The 22,471-nt window shown below is 38.3% G+C and overlaps 1 protein-coding gene across 1 annotated transcript; it reads left to right on the plus strand.

Annotated features, from left to right (window-relative positions):
• The first annotated feature begins 108 nt into the window (after window positions 1-108).
• LOC146905791 (uncharacterized) lies at window positions 109-3,022 on the plus strand. Its single transcript, XM_085728642.1, has 4 exons — window positions 109-300; window positions 401-893; window positions 1,222-1,589; window positions 2,126-3,022. The coding sequence occupies exons 1-4, from the start codon at window positions 109-111 to the stop codon at window positions 3,020-3,022; spliced, it is 1,950 nt and encodes a 649-aa protein (XP_085584768.1).
• Window positions 3,023-22,471: the final 19,449 nt, after the last annotated feature.

Genomic DNA, 22,471 nt, shown 5'->3' on the forward strand with positions numbered 1-22,471 from the left:
GGTGTTTTGGACCGTGCGCCCTTTAACCATTTTATAGAGGTAAATGTTTTGCTTGATTTACCGTTGTGTGGTCGTAATTTTACCTAGTTCAAAGGGGATGGTAAGTCGATGAGTCGAATTGATCGGTTTTTGATTTTTGAAGAATGGTGCTTGGTGTGGCCTAATTATCTTCAGGTTTCTCAGCTGAGCGGCTTATCAGATCACTGTCCTTTGATCCTATTTGTTGATGAAGAAAATTGGGGACCTCAACCTTCTCGTTTCTTGAATTGTTGGTCAGACACCCCTGGTTATAAGCAATTTGTGAGTAATAAGTGGATGTCCTTGCAGGTAGAATGATGGGGCGGTTATATGTTAAAGGAAAAAATCCAAATTAATCAAATTGGCTTTGAAATAGTGGCAGGTTTCGCATTCTCAAAATTTACCTGCGAAAATTGCTTATTTGAAAGACACGTTGGCTGTCTTGAATGGTAAAGGGGAAGTTGAGGCGTTGTACAAAACTAAGTGTGATGAGTTGCATGGTGTTTCGGCGAATATTCATTCTCGGTCCAGGCTTAATACTAGCATATATTGGCAGCAATCGAGGAGCCAGTGGCTTCGTGAAGGTGATGTTAATTCTAAATTTTGCCATTTTACTATGTCTTCTCGATGCCGACATAATGTCATTTTTTCTGTTTTGGTTGATGGTGTGATGATTGAGGGTGTGCAACCTGTTAGACACACTGTCTACACTCATTTTACGCGACAGTTCCAGTCGCAAATTGAGGAGCGACTGAGTTTGTCTAATCTTCAGTTTCACTTTCTTTCAGTGGTTGAGGGAGGGGGTCTTATCAAACCTTTTTTTGTGGACGAAGTAAAGGAAGCTGTATGGGACTGTAATAGCTTTCAAAGTCCAGGTTCGGATGGGGTAAATTTTGGTTTTATAAAAGAGTTTTAGCCAGATTTAAAATATGATCTAATGAGGTTTGTTTCCGAGTTTCATCGCAACGGAAAGTTGGCTAAAGGTATTAATACTACTTTCATTGTTCTAATTCCAAAAGTGGACAACCCTCAGAGACTTAACGACTTTAGACCTATCTCATTGGTGGGGAGCTTGTATAAAATCATAGCAAAATTGTTAGCAAATAGATTGAGGTTGGTGACTAGCAGTGTGTTTCCAAGACTCGGTCTGCTTTTATTAAGAGTCGACAAATTTTTGATGGTATTCTTTTAGCTAATGATCAGTTATGGAACGCATGACTTTTCCTGTCCTATGGCGGAAGTGGATTAGAGAATGTGTAGGTACTGCTACAGCTTCAGTTCTTGTCAACGGTAGCCCTACTGAAGAATTTCCTTTACATACGGGCTTACGTAAGGGGGATCCCCTTTACCCATTTTTGTTTCTGCTTGTGGCTGAGGGACTTCACATTTTGATGAAAGCAATGGTTGATAATCATTTGTTAACTGGATATTCAGTTGGTATGGTCAATCTGGTGGTTGTGTCACATCTTCAATTTGCTGACGATACTCTGTTGTTAGGCCACAAAAGTTGGGCAAATGTTTGTGCACTTCGGGCGACTCTCGTTATTTTTGAGTCGATGTCGGGTTTGAAGGTGAACTTTAATAAAAGCTTGTTGGTGGGAATTAATATTGTTGATTCGTGGTTGAGTGAGGCAACGTCGGTGTTGAGTTGTAAAGTGGGAAAAGTTCCTTTTATGTACCTAGGCTTGCCTATTGGGAGTAATCCGCAGAGACTAACTTTTTGGGATCCCATTGTGAATCACATTAAATCTAGACTGTCGGGTTGGAATTGCCAGTTTCTCTCGTTTGGTGGCTGCTTGATCCTTCTTAAATCAGTTCTGACTTCTCTGCTTGGCTATGCTCTTTCCTTCTTCAAAGCTCCATCAGGTATAATCTCTTCCATTGAATCTTTGTTGAATAATTTTTTTTTAGGGGGGAGTGAGGACCATAAAAAAAATTACTTGGATAGGTTAGAATACAGTGTGTTCTAAAAAGGAAAAAGGAGGGTTGGGGGTTAGGAAGTTGAAAAAGTTTAATGTTGCTTTACTTGGTAAATGGTGTTGGAGGTTGTTAGTGGATAGAGACAGTTTGTGGTATCATGTTTTAATCGCCCGTTATGGCGAGGTAGGTGGGAGGTTGGAGGGGCCAGAGTGGTTCTTCTTTATGGCGGGAGGTAGGGAGCATTCGTGTTGGTGATGGCGTTACTGGTGGTGGGTGGTTCGATAACATTGTTTTGAGGAGGGTGGGAGATGGAGCTGATACGTTGTTTTGGTCCCATAGTTGGATTGGTGGTTCACCTCTTAGTGTGCGGTTTCGTCGGTTGTTTGACTTAGTTGAGAACAAAACCATTACAGTGGCTAATTTTTTCTCCCTTAGTCTGATGCAGGGAGGGGAGGGGTGGAATTGGCGTCGTAGGTTGTGGGTTTTGGAGGAGGAATTGTTAGAGGAGAGTAGGGCTTTACTGCTTGATGTCGCTTTGTTTCCAAATGTTTTAGATAAATGGGTGTGGCTTCTAGTCCCTGTTGGGGGTTATTCTGTTCGAGGTGCTTATGATTTATTAACAAACAGTGATACTCCCCGTATGGACACACCTATGGATTTAGTATGGCATCATCAGGTTCCTTTGAAGGTCTCGGTTTTTGCTTGGCAGATCATTCGGGATCGTTTACCTACGAAAGCAAATCTAGTAGTTCGAGGTGTTATTCCCACAGAGGCGACTTATTGTGTTTCAGGGTGTGGTCATGTTGAAACAGCCGAACATCTCTTTCTATCTTGCTCAACTTTTGCATCGTTATGGCAGCAGGTGCGCGACTGGATTGGATTCGTCGGGGTTGATTCCAATAATATTTCCGATCATTTGGTGCAGTTTACATATATGACAGGTGCTGGTAAAGCTAAACGTTGGTTTCTGCAGCTAATTTGGCTTCTGTGTACTTGGGTTGTGTGGAACGAACGTAACAACCGTCTGTTCAATAATGTTGTAACCTTAGTTCCCCGATTATTAGTGTCATACCCCATTTTTTGACCTAAATTTCCCATTTTTTACTCGTCTTTTAAACCGGAATTTTTCGTCGCTTCAGATGTAATTTCGGCAGAGAGGTATTTTAAAATACCTCATTTCTGGTTCCGAAAGCGACATTTTTAAGTTTTTTATTTTATTATTATTATTATCCTTTTTATTTTCTCTTTTTATTTTATTTTATTTTCAATTTGTTTTATTCTTTTTTTAATTATTTTCCAAATTTCTTTTTAATTCCTTTTAAGAAGTTATTTTTTATTATGTTTTTAAAAAAAAAAAAAAAAGGTTTTAAGTCATTTTTAGTCCATTTTTGTCCAAGTCCTTTGTCTTGCTGTCCCATTCCAAGGGCATTTTTGACCAGCAGAATATCATCTCAACCCTAACTTTCCCCTATATATACCTCTGCATTTTTCAGACAAAGGGAGAGGAGGCACAAATCCCAAGGCATAGAAACACACAAACCCTAGAAATACTATTCTCCAGAATTATCAAATCCACACCGTATACAACACCAAATTTCGGTTCACAACAACAACACATTTTACCATTTTTGAATTCCATCAACATATCATAAACAAACATTTTCGGATTCAACAACCACAAACAACCACAACATCAATTTCGGCCTTATCAACACAAACCCATAAACAACCATTTTCAAAAACCACAAACTTAAACCTTCAACATCACAAATTCGAGCACACACACTAACCTCAAAGTTTTCGAATCAACAACCTTTTTCCAAAACAAAACCGAAAATCAAAGAGAAGAAAGGGTAGGAGAGAGTTTTCTTCCTTTTTTCATTTCATGCTTAGATCTAGGGAAATCAGTAATTTTTTTTTCGAAAATTAATGCTAGATTCGAATGTAGGATGAAAAAAGATTTTTAAGGGTGTATTTTTTTAAAAAAAAAAAAGTTGTTTGGTTACTCCGGCACGGTTGTGCAATCACTGGCCACCGTGTCGGAGTTCATGTTCGGCCATGTTCTTTTAAGTGGTGGTGGGGGGCTGTTTTGTTCAAAGAAATAGAGAGAAGATGAAAGCTTTGGTTGTTTAGAGAGAGAAAGAGACTTAAGAGTGAAGGATTAGTGAAGGTGTTGGGTATTTATACCCTCACCCAAATCCTTTTATCCAGCATGCACGATACTCTTTCTTTTATCATGCTCCCTCGTTTTTTTAGCCCTCTAATCTAATCTAGTGGCCGTCATGCTGCCTCCCTGTAATCAGATCTGGGCCTTCTGATTAATCAGACGGCTCAGATTCGGCTCTGTTTAACCCTTTACTCTTTTCTCCTTGGCCCATTATGTCACTATGTTTTTGCTATTGCACCCCCATTATTTCTTCTACACCCCCCATTTTTTTTATTATTATTGTGCATGCATCTTTTTTATTTCTTTTTTTACCATCTTTATTTTCTTTAGCATATTAATTTAAAGTCTAAACATCATTTCATGCATTTATATTTTTTATGTTATTTCTCTTTTTTTTTCTTTAGCATATTTATTATTTTAATGCTTTATCACCTCATGCATTTTATTTTGCATTTGTTATTTTATTTTTTCTACCATTTTATTTCTTTTATTTACTTATGCTTGTAGAATGTATTTTAGGACCAAATGTAAATATAAATGAGAACGTTGCATGCATATTTATTTTAGTTCATCTCATGCATTTTATATTTTATTGCTAATTATTATTCCTTAGAATGTATTTTAGGGACAAATGTAAATATAAATGAGAATCTTGCATTTCATGCATATTTATTTATTCCGCTTTTTGTTTTTTTAATTAAGAAAAACGTAAAATCACAAAAACATTCAAATATTCAAAAATTCTAAAACATCTTATATTAACAAACCTTGCATTTCAAACCAAGTGATTCCTCATCTTTTTTAAAATCAAACTTCAATCAATTTTAATCATATTTAGACTTTTAATTTCTTCAATTAAAATCAATCAATCACACTTTATTCTTCTATGCCACTTCTGTAACAACCCGATTTTCGTTAGATTTATTTTATTATTTATTATGTGTGTTTATATGTGCTTGTATGTGATTATTTGTCTCTGTGTGTATTTTGGTTGGGATTAGTGGAATTTCGTATTAGAGTGGTATTTTAGTCATTTTGGTCTCGAGGGTATTTTGGTCATTTTGTGAGAAAGGGTAAATTAGTAATTTGACTATGAGGATTATTTTTAGTGTTTTAAGTGAGAATCATATTTTTACTAAGTTACTAGTGGGTTGTAGTAATTAATTAAGAGCCGATAACTATTCGTTATTTTTAACCGTAAGTATCTAGAAACTTTGTGAGTAAGTTAATGAGAACTTTGAGCCCATTAAGACATTTTGAGGGTTGAGCCCAATTGTGTAGAGCCTATATAAACTCTAGTCATTAGAGGAATTAGGGTTTTACATTCATTTCACAAACTTTTGAGAGAGGTAGAGAGAGAAAGAGCTAGAGAAGGAGAAAAAGGGTTTTAGAAGAGAAGAGCTTGGAGAGCAAGAAGAGGGTAGAGATTCAAGGAGCAAAAGCGAAGATAAGGATAGATTTGTGCTCAATTGAGGTAAGGGGGATAGTGTTCATTCATAATCATTAAGTTATAATCTCCTTTCTACTTAGATTCATAAGTGCTTAATTGTGAGAAGTGATTATTGTGAATGTGATGATAATTAAGTTGTTAATGTTGAATTTATATGCTTAAGTTGTATACATATGGGTACTTTGTTGTTTTTTCTCAAATTGGTGAAATGTGATGTTGTTGTTGTTGAATTGTGAATGAATTCATGATTATGTGATATGATTGTTGATGGGTGTTATTGATAATGTCAATTCATAGATTGCGTGTTGATAAGTTGAGTTGTTGTGGTTGATTGTGTTGATTTAAGATGAATGTGAAGTTTGAATAAGTTAAGTTGCTTTTTTTTTTTTTACTTTTTCATCTCTGCTCCCGAATTTGAAATGAAAACTGGTACTAATCCGTGCATAATTGGCCTTATACGTAAGCATGAAAGTTGTAGGTATGGATGTTGCCTTCCAATGGCGTTGGTTTGACTTCAAAATGATTTTTAGAACTTGAGTTATGGTCAAATTACTACACGTAGGTCATAGTGAATTTTTATGAAATTTCAGCACAACTTTTTCTTTGATCCGTGAAACTTTCTCAAAATTAATATTGGGTATTTTGATCACATTTTGGAGTTCACAAGGAAACTTATGTAGCAAGAAAAGCAGAAAAACTGAAGAAAATACAAAGAAAGAAAACGTGTCACGATTTTGCTAAAACATGACATGATTTGACAAAGCAAAAACATGATCTCGGCATTGATGAAAACGTGTCACGATGACTAAAACGTGACATGATTTAAGGAAACCCTAATTCAGCTGTTTGTTATTCAAAGGAAAACGTATCACGATTTACTTAAAACGTGACACGATTTTGGGAGAATTTCTGTGCCTATTTAAGTTGAAGTCTATTCCAAAGACAAGGGTCATGATTTGAGAAGAGCAAAGTGAGATTTTGAGACTGCAAGACGGCTAGAAGGGCGATTTCTTCAACCTTTTAATAGTTCATGTATGTATTGATTCCTATATTGATTAAGCAATTTGTAAACTCGATTATGAGTAGCTAAATCTCTTAGAGATTAGGTCTGAAACGATTCTTTGTAACCTGAATCGATCCATGTTGTTGTGAAACTCTATTTATTGTGAATGACAATCTAGTGTTTATTCAATTCAATTGTTCTTTATGCTTTTTATATCCTGATCAAATATAAATATGATTTAGTGAGAACGAATGACTACTGACCATAGCTTTCAACTTAGACCTAACTGAATTGTTCTAATAAACATGGTTAGTCGAGGAATGGATAATCGTTTGTTAGTGATATTAGGTTAACGTGTTTAAACCTGATGACATGCTGTCATTACGTAATTTTTAGGACTTATTGTGACATTTTGATAGAGTTATCATGCAATTTATACTGTTTTGGAGTGCAAAAAGCTGACAAATTGAAGTCTGTTTGAAGCAAATCGCGCCACGCCAATTTCAAGCCGTGCTGCGATTTTTGAAGCGAAATTACAACCTCCCTGTTTGAGGGAAATTGCGGCACGCCTATATACATGGCGCGGCGCGATTTTGATGGGTCAGGCCCATGACTTCTATAAATACTGCACTAATCCTGAAGAACAAGAGGACGATTTTTGGAGAGCAAAGTGCGATTTTGAGACATCGGAGACGGCTAGAAGGGCGATTTCTTCAACCTTTTACCAATTCATGTATGTTTTAATTATTTCATTGATTATGCTATTTGTAAACTCGATTATAAGTAGCTAAATCTCTTAGAGATTAGATCCGAGATGAATCTTTGTAACCCTAATTGACACATGTTGCTGTGAAACTCTATTTTGTTTATGAATTCAATTCTAGTTTATTCAATTCAATTGTTCTTAATGCTTTTTATATCTTGATCACATATAACTTGATTTCGTGAGAATGAATGACCACTGACCATGGCTTTCGACTTAGACCTAATTGAATTGTTCTAATAAACAGGGTTAGTCTAGGAATAGATAATCGTTTGTTAGTGATAATAGGTTAACGTTCGGTAAAACCTTCAAGAATTATTAGAGCACCTAAGGAATTAGGGGTTGTAGTTTAAGAAGAGGGTCCTAACTCAAGGGATTGATTAGGGCTATTTTGTTAATCATCGTAAATTAGAGGAGGATTCATAACAAATAGGTGCAGTAGACCAATTAGGGGAACTTAGAGGATTCGACAGATCTGATCTCATCTCTCTCCATATTTTCTTAACAAATCTTTATTTTCTGTTTCTTGATTTAATTAAAATCAAACCAAATCTACTGCCTAGTGGCAAAACAAAATAAATTTTATACATCCTATTTTTATAACGCAATTGAATTATTGAAGTTAAAAACAGTCCTCGTGGGATCGATATTTTTACTACTTCGATAGTATTTGGTGCACTTGCCAAACGTCTATCAAGTTTTTGGCGCCGTTGCCGGGGACTGTTGATTATTTTCAACAAGGCAATTACGTTATAATTTAGGGTTTCTGCAATTTAATTTTCTGTCTTTAATTTTTATTTTTCTGTTTCAGTATTCATTTGATTACTCTTTATGGTGCAGCGCTACTAAGGTATTTTGCTGTTTATGCGAGGTAAACAGAGCTCTGACGACTTAGAGTACGATCCGGAAATTGAAAGAACTGCTAGAGCACTTCGGAAAGCTGTCTGGTCGCAAAGGTTAGCTCAGTCCGTTCCACCGGGTGTTCGAGAACAAATACCGGAGCCACTCTCAACTGAATCTGAAACGATCTCTTCTCCTAAATCTGCAACAATGGAAGGTGAAGGAGTTGTACCACCGAGACCTAAGCTAGGAGACTACGGGTTAGCAACACATCGCGGTCAACTGACCCACACTTTTCAACCAGCTAACCCCGTAGCTTTCGACATCAAGACAACTGTCCTCAACGGTTTGAGGGACAAGCAATTTGATGGGACTGAAGCTATGAGTCCTCATGAACACTTGAGCCGCTTTGCTGAAACTTGTGAATTTTGTGTGCAACCAGCCACCGTGACTGAAGCACAAAAGAAACTAAGGCTATTTCCTTTCACCTTGACGGGAAGAGCAAAAGATTGGTTGCTAACAATACCAAACGGGACTATCCAAACATGGGAAGAGTTAGAGCTGAAGTTCTTAGAGAAGTATTTCCCTATGTCTAAGTATTGGGGAAAGAAGATGGAGATCTCTAACTTCAAGCAAGGAGAAGGTGAATCATTGTATGATGCTTGGGAGCGATTCAACTTGCTTCTTAAGAGATGCCCTAATCATGAGTTCACCATGAAACAATACCTCCAAATCTTCACTGAGGGGGTAACACCAAACACTAGAATGTTCTTAGATGCTTCCGCGGGAGGTAGTCTCAAGAGCAAAACTGATCATGAAGTCCAGGCTTTGATAGAAAACATGGCTGGAAATGAGTATCGTGCTGAAGCTAAGAAGAAGGAAAGAGGAGTGTTTGGGGTGAGTGAACAAACTGCTATCCTTGCTAACCAAGCAGCTATGAACAAATAAATCGAAGCTCTAACTAAGGAGTTTCAAGGCTTCACTTTGGCTCATAAGCAACAACAAGTGGCTGCAATCAAGTGTGATCTATGTGGTGAAGAACATCCCAATGGTGAATGTGTACCAGAAGGTTCTAGTGAAGAAGCTAACTACATGGGAGGATATCAAAGGCAAAATCAGTACTACACTCCAGGAATCAATAAGCATCCCAATCTAAGCTACTCGAATAACAACGCTTTGAATTCTCAGATGCTTACTCCTCCTCAACAACAACAAAGAAAGCCATCAGCTCTTGAGGAAACTATGATGAATTTCATGAAGATGACTCAAGGCAACTTTGAAGAGATGAAGAAGAGTCAAGAAGCTGAAAGAAAGAACAATGAAGCTTCTAGGAAGATGCTTGAAACTCAACTGGGGCAATTAGCTAAGCAATTGGCTGAACAAAACAAAGGCGGATTCTCAGGTAACACGAAAGACAACCCTAAGAATGAGTCTTGTAATGCTATTGAATTGAGGAGCAAAAAGGTTTTGACACCTTTAGTTCCAAAAGCTCCAAAGATGGTTGATGATGTAGAAGTTGAGGTGGAGGAGAATGGGGTAGTTGAAAAAAATGATGAGGGTGTAGTTGAAAAAGAAAATGATCGTGGAGTAGTTGAAAATGAAAGGAAGAAAAAAATAGAGGGAGAAAAAAGTGAGAAGTTAATTGATGAAGATTCAATCTTGAGGAAGTCGAAGAGTCAAATATTGAAGGATGGAGACAAACCACAAGTTATTCCATCATATGTGAAGCTTCCATACCCTCACCTTTCAAAGAAGAAAGAAAAGGATGAAGGTCAATTCAAGAAGTTCATGCAACTTTTCTCACAACTTCAGGTGAATATTCCTTTCGGCGAAGCTCTCGATCAAATGTCGTTGTATGCTAAGTTCATGAAAGACTTGTTGACTAAGAGAAGGAAGCCTAAGGATGATGAGAACATAGCACTTTCTGAGAATTGTAGTGCTATTCTTCAAAAGAAGCTGCCACCTAAGCTGAAGGATCCTGGTGCTTTTACTATCCCTTGTTCAATTGGATCGGTAGGCATTGGTAGAGCTTTATGTGACTTGGGAGCAAGTATCAACCTGATGCCTCTTTCAATGATGAAGAAGCTTAAGTGTGGGGAACCAAAACCAACAAGAATGACCATTACTTTAGCTGATCGGTCAATCTCTTATCCTTTCGGTGTGCTTGAAGATGTGCTAGTTAAGGTTAATGACTTGGTGTTTCCAGCAGATTTTGTGATCTTAGATATGGCTGAAGATGAAGACATGCCACTCATTCTAGGAAGACCTTTCCTTTCAACTGGTCGTGCTTTGATTGACATTGAGAAAGGAGAGCTAATGTTGAGATTCCATAAGGAGCAAGTCGTGTTTAATATATTTGAGGCCATGAAGCACAAAGATGAAAATCCCAAGTGTTACCGGATTGACATTGTTGAAGAAATAGTTGAAGATTACTCTTGTGAACATCAACCAACACAACCTCTTGAACGTGCAATTGTGAATTCTATAGCAAGTTGTGGAGATGATGAAGATCTTGAAGTAAGTGATTGTGTGAAGCAACTAGAAGCAAGCAAGCAAGAGTTGGAAGAACTCCCTTCTCACTTGAAGTATGTTTTTCTCACTAAGGATGCCTCTAAACCAGTAATCATCAGCAATACCTTGACACCTTTGGAAGAAGAAAAATTAATGAGGGTGTTAAGAGACAATCAAGGAGCTTTGGGGTGGAACATTTCTGATTTGAAGGGTATTAGTCCAGCTTACTGCATGCACAAAATACACATGGAGGCTGAATACAAACCGGTGGTTCAACCTCAAAGGAGACTTAACCCAACAATGAAGGAAGTGGTGAAGAAAGAGGTGCTGAAGTTACTAGATGCAGGTATGATCTACCCTATCTCAGATAGCTCATGGGTAAGTCCAGTTCATGTGGTACCCAAGAAAGGAGGATTGACGGTGGTGGCAAATGAAAAAAATGAATTGATACCCACCCGCACCGTCACTGGTTGGAGAATGTGTATAGACTACCGGAGGTTGAACACCGCAACAAGAAAGGGCCATTTTCCATTACCATTCATGGATCAAATGATTGAGAGATTGGCTAGCCAAGCCTTTTATTGCTTCATGGATGGGTATTCGGGGTATAATCAAATTGCAGTGGCTCCGGAAGATCAAGAAAAGACTGCCTTCACTTGTCCATTTGGAGTGTTTGCTTATCGAAGGATGCCCTTTGGGCTGTGTAATGCGCCGGCGACCTTTCAAAGGTGTATGCTCTCCACCTTCTCTGATATGATAGAGAAGAACATTGAGGTATTTATGGACAACTTTTCTGTTTTTGGTAAGTCTTTTGATCAATGCTTGTTCCATTTAAATGTTGTACTTAAAAGATGCACCGAAACTAACCTTGTTTTGAATTGGGAAAAATGTCATTTTATGGTAACTGAAGGTATAGTTTTGGGGCATAAAATAAGTGCTAAAGGCATTGAGGTGGACCAAGCTAAGATAGAGGTTATAGAGAAACTTCCTCCACCCGTTAATGTTAAAGGAGTGAGGAGTTTCTTGGGGCATGCCAGTTTCTATCGGCGGTTCATAAAAGACTTTTCTAAAATTTCCAAACCCCTATGTAACCTCTTGGTCAAAGAAAGCGAGTTTAATTTTGATTCTGAATGTCTAAATGCTTTTTCTTTGATTAAAAACAAGTTGGTGACTGCACCAATAATCATTGCAGCCGATTGGGATTTACCTTTTGAACTTATGTGTGATGCAAGTGATTATGCTGTTGGTGCAGTCCTAGGCCAACGCAAGAACAAATTTTTCCATGCAATTTACTATGCAAGCAAGGTTTTAAATGAAAATCAAGTTAACTATTCCACCACTGAAAAGGAATTGCTTGCCGTAATCTTTGCATTGGAAAAATTTCGTTCTTATCTAATAGGCTCCAAAGTCATTATTTTTACAGATCATGCAGCTCTTAAATATCTCTTAACAAAAGGGGATTCAAAGCCTCGACTGTTGATGTGGATCCTATTATTGCAAGAATTTGATCTTGAGATTCGTGACAAGAAGGGAGTCGAGAATGTGGTAGCTGACCACCTCTCAAGGCTGGAGAATGATGAGGTGACAAAGAAGGAGAAGGCCATCAAGGCCGAGTTCATTGATGAACAGTTGTTTGCTATCGGAGAAAGGCCTTGGTTTGCTGACATAGCGAATTTTAAGGCCGGCAACATAGTTCCTGATGATCTGACCTACCCTCAGAGGAAAAAGTTCTTCAAAGATGCAAACCACTACTTGTGGGATGACCCTTATCTGTTTAAGATAGGTACTGACGGTTTGATTAGACTTTGTGTTGCAGGTGAGGAAGCACATAGTATCATGTGGCACTACCATAGCTCAGCTTATGGAGGCCACCATAGTGGAGAAAGAACAGCTGCAAAAGTTTTGCAAAGTGGATTCTTGTGGCCCACCCTTTTCAAAGATTGCAACGACTTTGTCACAAGATGTGACAGATGCCAAAGGATAGGTAACATATCAAAGAGGAATGAAATGCCCTTAAAAGGAATCATTGAAGTTGAACCATTTGACTGTTGGGGTATTGATTTTATGGGACCATTCCCTTCCTCTTACTCTTATCTCCATATTCTAGTATGTGTTGATTATGTCACAAAATGGGTTGAAGCGATACCATGTGTTGCTAATGATGCCAATGTTGGAACAAAATGTGTTTAACAATGAACCTTAAAGAGTTTTGATGATAACAAGGTATTAAAAATTGTAAATTGGACTAGCTAATATTTGTTCAAGTGTACAGGACCATAATTATAAAGTTACATCATCATTGGTTCTGAATGAGCAAATAAAGAGCAAAAGAAAATGAAGCTTAGATGATTCTGAAGGCAAAGCGCTCCTGAAGTCAAGCTGCTCCTGAAGAAATAACGCTCCTGAAGTAAGCTGCTCCTGAAGAATAGTGCTTCTGAAGACAAGAGGTCCAGAAGCCACATCATCAGAAGCTGCGTCATCAGAAGCTGCAGAAGTCATATCATCAGAAGCTGCATCATCAGAAGCTGCCTCATCAGAAGCCATTTCACCAGAAGCTGAATTTCAACTGGATTTGCAAAGAATCAAGATTTGAAGAATTATCAACGCAAAAGCTGTCAATTGGATTCGAAAACACAAACAAAGGATTAGTGGAGTTTGCAACGGTCATTTCAAAGGTGTTTGAAGGCGTGTGCTTGCATTTTGGACGAAAGCGTTGACATTGTACTTTGTACGAATTGTACAACCACGTTCTCCACTACTCTGTTTTGTGTCCACGCTACAGGACAAGAAAACAGCTCCAGAATACGGTTTCGCCTGCATAGATGTTCCCTTGGATAAGGAATGGATTTCAAATTTGTTCTTCATAGGACAACAACCAAATCAGGCAAAAGATCATTGGTGAAAGATCAAGCTTCAACAACGACTCTTTGGTGTGCTGGCAATTTCACAACGTCTCTTTCACACCACTATATAAAGGAGTGAAGACCTAGAGAATTGGTAATGCAAGAACGCTGAACGAAAGACTCACAAGATTTTCACAAGTACCAAACCTCTGCTGAAATTGTTCTGCATTCACTTAGAATTTCTGTGTCTCAAAGTCATATCTTAGAAATTCTTAAGTCCATTGAGTCTGTATCTGATTTGTATTGTGAGCACCTCTGATTGTATATCAAGTGTTCAACCTTAAACAATTTTCTGTGTAATTTTGTTTAGTTAGGAAGTCTCTTGCAGTTGTGCTTGAGCAGGAAGTCTCTTGATTGTGTTCTTGAGCAAAGGAAGTCTCTTGCTTGTGTGCTTGAGCATTGGAAGTCTCTTGCTTGTGTGCTTGAGCATTTGTAATCAGATATTACTCATAGTGAAATCTCCTTGGAAGTGCAAGGGGGACTGGACTACTTCCGGATTGTGGAAGGAACCAGTATAATTGCTTTGTGTCGTTCTTCTTCTCTCTCTCTCTGTTTTATTCCGCTGCATTTAGATTCTGATTATCACTTCAGAAGCTGTCTCGCTTAGCTTCTGATCAGTGTGTTCAGTTTTTAGGAGAAACGAAGAATTTTTCTAAAACACAATTCAACCCCCCTTCTTGTGTTTTTCTCACCTTCAATTGGTATCTAGAGCCTTGGTCTGTTGTGTATCACTTAACCGTGCAACAGTCAAAGATCTGAGAAAAACATGTCTACTCCTACTCCTACTGGTCCTGGTGATACTAGCTATAAACATGTCTCACATGATTATAGTGATAGTAAGAAAACCAGTATTGGAAAAGTTCCAAAGTTCAATGGAGATGCTGAAGAGTTCTCTTGGTGGAAGACCAACTTTTACAGTTACATCATGAGCCTAGATGAAGAATTATGGGATATTCTGGAAGATGGTGTTGGTGATTTAGTCCTTGATGAAGAAGGAGCTGCTGTGGATAGAAAGAAACATACTCCAGAACTGAGGAAACTTTACAAGAAGCATCATATTATCAGAGGAGCTCTTGTCACTGCCATACCCAAAGCAGAATACATGAAGATGAGTGACAAATCCACTGCTAAAGCTATGTTTGCTTCTCTCTGTTCAAATTATGAAGGGAGCAAGAAGGTCAAAGAAGCAAAGGCTCTCCTGCTTGTACATCAGTATGAGTTATTCAAAATGAAGGATGATGAAACTATTGAGGAGATGTACTCAAGGTTTCAAACCTTAGTTTCTGGTCTACAGATTCTAAAGAAGAGCTATGTTGCTTCTGATCATGTAAGCAAGATACACAGAAGCTTACCTGCCAGATGGAGACCAAAAGTGACTGCCATTGAGGAAGCTAAAGATTTAAACACTTTAAGTGTCGAAGATCTTGTTAGTTCTCTCAAAGTTCATGAGTTAAGTCTTAATGAACATGAGTCTACTAAGAAGAGTAAATCAATAGCTCTTCCATCCAAAGGCAAGTCATCAAAAGCTCTCAAAGTGGTTGAATCTGAAGAGGAAGAACAGTCAAGTTCAGACTCTGAACCAGATGCTGCAGAAATGGCCATGCTCTCAAACAGACTTCAATATCTGGCCAAGAAGAACAGAAAGTTTCTCTCCAGAAGGGGTAACTCCAGAAGCTCAAGGAAAGAAGATCAGAAGGGATGCTTCAACTGTAAGAAGCCAGGTCACTTCATTGCTGAATGCCCTGATCTTCAAAGAGAAAAGTCAAAGGACAAGTCAAAGAGGTCTACATTCAAACCAAGCAAATTCAAGAAGCAGATTAAGCAGAGTTTAATGGCAACCTGGGATGATTTGGGTAGTGAATCTGGATCTGATAAAGAGGAAGCTGATGAAGATGCAAAGGTAGCTGTTGGGTTGGTAGCAACAGCAACTTCAGAAGCTGGGTCAGATTCAGACTCAGAAGATGAAAACGAGGTATATTCCAAAATTCCCAGAGATGAACTTGTTGAGTCACTTAAAGAACTTCTTACACATTTTGAAGTAAGAACCAATGAGTTGAAGGATTTAAAAGAAAAATATGTTGATTTGGTACAACAGCAAAAATCAACTTTATTGGATCTGAAAGCTTCTGAACAAGGACTTAGGGGCTTTGACTTCATGTGTAAAACATATGAAGATCAGCTCAGGTTCTTATGTCAGAAGCTACAAGAAAAGTGTAATGAAAAACCTTTAAGTAACCATGAAATTGCTCTTGAAGATTTTATTATATCTGGCATTGACAGAAGCAGAGTGGCTTCTATGATTTATAGCATTTACAAGAACAATGGCAGAGGAATTGGTTTTCCAGAAGTGAAACTGGAGAAAACCAATCTAAAGTCTTGTTGTGAATGCATCAAGGAAGGTCTGAAAACATTCTTTGTACCAGAAGGGGCTGAGTTGGAAACTGTTGTTCAATCAGAACCTGAAGCTTCTAGTTCTAAGGCTAAGATTATTTCAAAGCCAAAGAACTCTAAGTCAAAGGCTATGATCAAATCTGATTCCAAGACTTCAAAGGTTAGGATCCTGAAAAGATCAGAACCTATTCCTCAGAGTCTGGTGAAACCAAAATCTGGGGTTCTGAAGTCTAAGTTTCAGAAGAAGACAGTTACTGCTTCTGAAGTACCAAAACCTAAGGTGATGGTTAATCAGAAGCAACCCAACTCACAGCACAAGGTACAAGAAGTGAAGAGTAAAGCCTTAAGTACTAACCTTCCAGGACCCATAGAACAATGGGTACCTAAAACTAAAAATGTCAATGATGCAGGTATGTCTAAGAGCAGTGCCAAAGCAAAGATCATGGTACCTAGACAGCGGTTGCTCAAGACACATGACAGGAGACAAGTCCATGTTCCTCAGTCTAACAATGAAAGAGGGAGGAAATGTGAAATTTGGAGGCAACCAGTCAGGCAGGATCATAGGTACAGGAACTATTGGTAATTCCTCTACCTCAATTAATAATGTATGGTTGGTAGATGGTCTTGAACATAACCTTTTGAGCATTAGTCAATTTTGTGATAATGGTTATGATGTGTTTTTGAAAAACCCAACTGTACAGTAATCAACAAGGAAGACAAATCCATTGTGTTCAAAGGAAAGAGAGTTGACAATGTCTATAAAATCAATTTTTCTGAACTGGCTGATCAGAAGGTGGTTTGCCTACTATCAGTGAATGATAAGAAATGGATGTGGCACAGAAGGTTGGGACATGCTAACTGGAGGTTAATCTCTAAGCTTAGTAAGTTACAACTTGTGAAAGGGCTACCAGACATTGACTATCATTCAGATGCACTCTGTGGTGCATGTCAGAGAGGGAAAATTGTGAAATCATCTTTTAAATCCAAAGACATTGTTTCAACCTCAAGACCGTTAGAATTACTCCATATTGATTTATTTGGACCAGTAAGTACTGCATCCTTATATGGAAGTAGATATGGATTAGTCATTGTTGATGATTACAGCAGATGGACTTGGGTGAAATTCATAAAGAGTAAAGATGTTGCGTGTGATGTATTCAGTAGCTTCTGCACTCAAATTCAATCTGAAAAAGAATCAAAAATTTTGAAAATCAGAAGTGATCATGGTGGAGAATTTGAAAATGAGCCATTTGAAGCTTTTTGTGAAAAACATGGAATTTTCCATGAATTCTCTTCTCCTAGAACACCACAACAAAATGGGGTTGTAGAGAGAAAGAATAGAACTTTACAAGAAATGGCCAGAACCATGATTCATGAAAACAATTTACCAAAACATTTTTGGGCAGAAGCAGTGAATACAGCTTGCTATGTTCAAAACAGGATCTATATTAGACCTATTTTGGAGAAAACAGCATATGAACTCTTTAAAGGAAGAAAACCCAATATCTCTTACTTTCATCAATTTGGATGTACATGTTACATTCTGAACAACAAGCTCTACCTAAAGAAATTTGATGCCAAGGCCCAAAGAGGAATCTTCTTAGGTTACTCTGAAAGGTCAAAGGCATACAGAGTGTATAATTCAGAAACACTTTGTGTTGAAGAATCTATGCACGTTAAATTTGATGACAAGGAGCTTGAAGATAAAACTTCAAAGCAAGGTGAAAGTTTTGCAGAGATACAGGTTCCTGAGGCTACTCCAGAACCTGATCAGATAGCTGAGTCTGAAGATAGTCCAGAAGCTGAACCCACATCAGAAGCGCAAGATGAAACTGCTTCTGATGAAGCACAAGATGGCTCACATCAAGAAGATCCTCCCAGAAACACATTCAAACACAAGTCTTCACATCCTGAGGAGCTAATCATTGGAAACAAAGATAGTCCAAGAAGAACAAGATCACATTTCAGACAAGAAGAGTCAATGATTGGACTAATCTCAATGATTGAACCTACAACAGTTGATGAAGCACTTTCAGATGATGGATGGATCCTAGCTATGCAAGAAGAGTTGAATCAATTTCAAAGAAATGATGTGTGGGATCTGGTACCCAAACCTCAGCACAAGAACATTATTGGAACAAAATGGGTATTCAGAAACAAGCTGAATGAGCAAGGTGAAGTAACAAGAAACAAAGCCAGGCTTGTTGCACAAGGGTATAGTCAACAAGAAGGCATTGATTACACTGAAACGTTTGCTCCAGTTGCAAGATTGGAAGCAATCAGGTTACTTCTTTCCTATGCAGTTAATCATGGCATAATATTATATCAAATGGATGTCAAGAGTGCATTTCTAAATGGTGTCATAGAAGAAGAAATGTATGTCAAGCAACCTCCTGGATTTGAGGATATTAAATATCCTGACCATGTTTTTAAACTGAAGAAATCACTATATGGCTTGAAACAAGCTCCCAGAGCTTGGTATGATAGACTAAGTAATTTCTTAATCAAAAATGATTTTAAAAGAGGACAGGTCGATACTACACTCTTCAGAAGGACCCTTGAGAAAGATATTCTTGTTGTGCAAATATATGTTGATGATATAATATTTGGTTCTACTAATGCATCTCTTTGCAAGGAATTTTCTGAGTTAATGCAGGATGAATTTGAAATGAGCATGATGGGAGAGCTGAAGTTCTTCCTGGGCATTCAAATCAATCAATGCAAAGATGGAGTCTATGTTCATCAATCAAAGTACACAAAGGAGCTTCTGAAGAAGTTCAAACTTGTAGATTGTAAAGTGATGAACACTCCAATGCACCCTACGTGCAACTTGAGCAAAGAAGATGAAGGAGCTAAAGTAGATCAGAAGCTGTATAGAGGTATGATTGGTTCTTTGTTATACCTCACTGCATCTAGGCCAGATATTTTATTCAGTGTATGCTTGTGTGCAAGATTCCAATCAGATCCTAGAGAATCTCATATGACTGCTGTCAAGAGAATCTTCAGGTATTTGAAAGGAACAACTAATCTTGGACTCCTTTATAGGAAATCCTTAGATTATAAGCTAATTGGATTCTGTGATGCTGATTATGCTGGTGATAGGATTGAAAGAAAGTCAACCAGTGGCAATTGTCAATTTCTGGGTGATAATCTTATATCCTGGGCTAGCAAAAGACAAACAACTATTGCTATGTCTACAGCAGAAGCAAAATACATTTCAGCTGCAAGTTGTTGTACACAACTACTTTGGATGAAACATCAGTTGGAAGATTATCAGATAACTGCTAACAGTATTCCCATTTATTGTGATAATACTGCTGCTATTTGTTTGTCTAAAAATCCAATTTTGCATTCAAGAGCTAAGCACATTGAAATCAAACACCATTTTATCAGAGATTATGTTCAAAAAGGAATTTTAGATATACAATTCATTGATACTGAAAATCAATGGGCTGATATATTTACTAAGCCTTTAACTGTTGAAAGATTTGATTTTATAAAGAAAAATTTGAACATGCACTTTGTATCTGATTAAATGCTTGCTTGCTCCTGAATAGGATTTTAGGTTCTGAAGTTAGTTCAGAAGCAGTAGTCCATCAGAAGCTCTTTATTGAGGTTCTGAGGAAAACTCGCTTCTGATGATGACGTCAGCATCTGAAGTCCAGAAGCTGGATTTGTTGCTTCTGAATAGTTGAATTAGTGGAAACGTTGGAAGTTACCTTTTAAAAAGTAACGTCTGGCCCACTAACTTGGTAGTTACTCTGTGAACTTCTTACGTGGCCTGTATGTGTTGGTGTATAACTAAAAGGGCAATGATGATTTAATAGCTTTGAAAGTACTTTTCATGCGCCCCCAATTTTGTCATTAATGTTATGTTTGTTTGTCTCTTTTGAATTGCAATCGTTTTACTTTTAACACTTTGTCAATTCACACACTACTCACTCACAACAAACACATTTGCTCTCAAACCTCTTGCGAAGTAAGCGCATTCTCTCAACCTTAGAACCCTAAAATCTTCATCTTCTTCAAGTCTTCGTCAATCATCAAATGGCATCATCAAGCTCAAAAGTTTCAGAATCTACATCAAACAAACAAAGCGTATCAGAATCTGGGTCCATCTACAAAGAGAAGACTATGGATATTCCATGGGAATCCTTAATAGTTCAAGTAGAGTCACCGGTGGATTTTGCTTCACTCAAGAAGTATGAAGTAAACATGGAAGGTTTGATAGAAACTCAGATGATGTCTGAGTATTTCAAGATGCTAAATGGGCCAACATATGTGAACTTGGTCAAGGACTTTTGGTTAAAAGCTGAAGTGTACAATGAAAAGCCTGCAAAAGTCGTAAGCAAACAAGCGGGGTCAAAGAAAGGGAAAATGGTCATGGATATGAATCCTACATCATTTGATAGCTTAGAAATAAGGTCTGAAGTGATGGGCATTCCTATAACCATCACTGAGGACGTTATAGCTAAAGCTTGTAGGATGCATGCAGAGGGAAGATTCCAAGAAATAGTCAGGAAGGAAGATGTCCTGCTAAAAGGTTACTACAACTCTCTTCTGGGTGGGAAGAAAGATGCCAAGCCTTCAGAGATGGAGATTTACAACAGAATGTTGGTGAAATTCAGTAATGATTGCTTCTTTCAAAGAGCAGGAGGGTCTGACCAACCCAACAACCAACAGAAGCTAGCAATTTATTTCATGACCAATCTTGAAAAGATAAACTTCCCCAGATATGTAATGGATCATCTCTGCTGGGCCATAAACGAAAGCACTACAAGAGGAAGAAAACAAGTACCCTATGGAAGATTGCTGTCTGAAATCTTTCATCAAGGAAGGGTGCTGGAGTTCTTAAAAAGGACAAGGAGTGCTTCTGATAAATGTTTCGAAGTCTCTACTGCTGAAAGGACTATCAGTAGCAGGAGCTTATGCTCTATGAAGTTCATCAAAGAAGCCCCTAAAGATGAAAAATGGTTAGAGATGACAACTGCTGAAACTGAGATAATCAGGGACTTTCCTCCCATCTTTAAGGAAAGTGACTCTGATTTCCTAGTTCAATCAGTAGCTGAGTACGTCTTGGAGGAAGATGCGAGGTCTCAGGAGGAAGCTGCTCTTGCTAAAGGGAAAGGCAAGAAGGCCAAGGCAGTTGCTGTGTCAGAAGCTGCTGTTTCTGATGCACCTGAAGGGAAAAGGGCCAGAACTAGTTCTGAATCAGAAGCTGCTCCTACTAAAGGAAAGAAGGCCAGAACTAGTACTGAGTCAGAAGCTGCTAAACCTGTTTTTATCAAGGAAAAAGGAAAGATGCAGAAGGTTGGTGCTGCTTCTATTCCACAGAAGAGGAGAAAAGGTAAGGCAGACTTGGTAATCACTCAAGAGCAGCTGGATGAAGCTCTTGAAGAAATAGAGAAAGAGGAGGCTGATCCCAAGCTGAAGAAGAAGAAGGCTCCCCTTCAACTTGTGAGTCCTATGGTTGAGATGACTCGAATAAGGAAAAGGATGGCAGATGAACGTGCTTCTGAACTTATTTCAGACAACAAGTATCTAAAAGCACAATACACTCATCAAAGAGATGAAAAGCTCAAGGCCTTGGGTATGGAAGATTGTGATAGGTACTTCAAAGAGAAATTGGCTGAAGTAAGAGCCATTGCTGGTAAGGCTTCTGAAGACAATGAGGAAGACGATATGATGCTCATTTTTGAAAATGCTCCAGAAGAGGGAACCTCAGAAGCAGTTCCTCAATCTGCTGGTCCACAGAAGATCACTTCTGAAGCTGGCCCTGCAGATCAGGTAATCCAGATTCCAGTCACCTCTATCCCCATTTCACCCTCTTCACCATCAGCACCTGAACCAATAGAAGACACTTCTGTCTTAGACAATCTTGCTCTCCACTACTCAGGTGAGTTACCCATAGACAAATCTACAACAGAAAAGGCCTCTGAAGCAACTCCAGAAGCAGCTGCTTCTGAAAACGTTGTTTCAGAAAACCCCCATCAACAAACACCTGAACCACATAAACCCACAACACCCCCTCAATCACCAATAGCTACTATTGACCCCCAACTCAACACTCAAACATCATCTTCACCACAACAACCATCAACTGAAACTGAATTTCAACCTTTACCTGAACACTCCCCTGAACCAACTCCCATGGATGTTGACATCTCTCTAGTCAATGTTCAAGCCTCAACCTCCACCACACACATTGATTCTGACCAGCCTTCATCTTCTAACACACAAACACTCCTTACCATTCCAGTTCCTAATCCTATTCAAGATTTAGAAATCAGTGATTCTGATCTTGAAACCCTTGATCATCCACCCACAAACATCCTGGAATCTGGATATATTAATTCTGAGCTTCTCACAATCTTGAGTCAGATGCATAATCTGGTGGATCAAAGAAGGACAATTGATCTCACAGGTGCATATGAAGACTCCTGGGCATCTCTTCAGAACCGGGCAGCTGGGCTTATTGAAGAAATCAAGGCTAAATGCATCAGAG

This window comes from Medicago sativa, chromosome 7 (assembly GCF_051527215.1).
Source record: "Medicago sativa cultivar Bolivia chromosome 7, Bolivia_mono, whole genome shotgun sequence".
Classification (NCBI taxonomy): Eukaryota; Viridiplantae; Streptophyta; class Magnoliopsida; order Fabales; family Fabaceae; genus Medicago; species Medicago sativa.

Bases quoted from the DNA above. Each gene is read 5' to 3' on its own strand.
- LOC146905791 (XM_085728642.1), top strand. From the start codon at position 109: ATGAGTCGAATTGATCGGTTTTTGATTTTTGAAGAATGGTGCTTGGTG. The intron at 301-400 runs GTGAGTAATAAG...AAATAGTGGCAG, and splicing joins CCCCTGGTTATAAGCAATTT to GTTTCGCATTCTCAAAATTT. The intron at 1,590-2,125 runs GTGAACTTTAAT...ATGGCGAGGTAG, and splicing joins AGTCGATGTCGGGTTTGAAG to GTGGGAGGTTGGAGGGGCCA.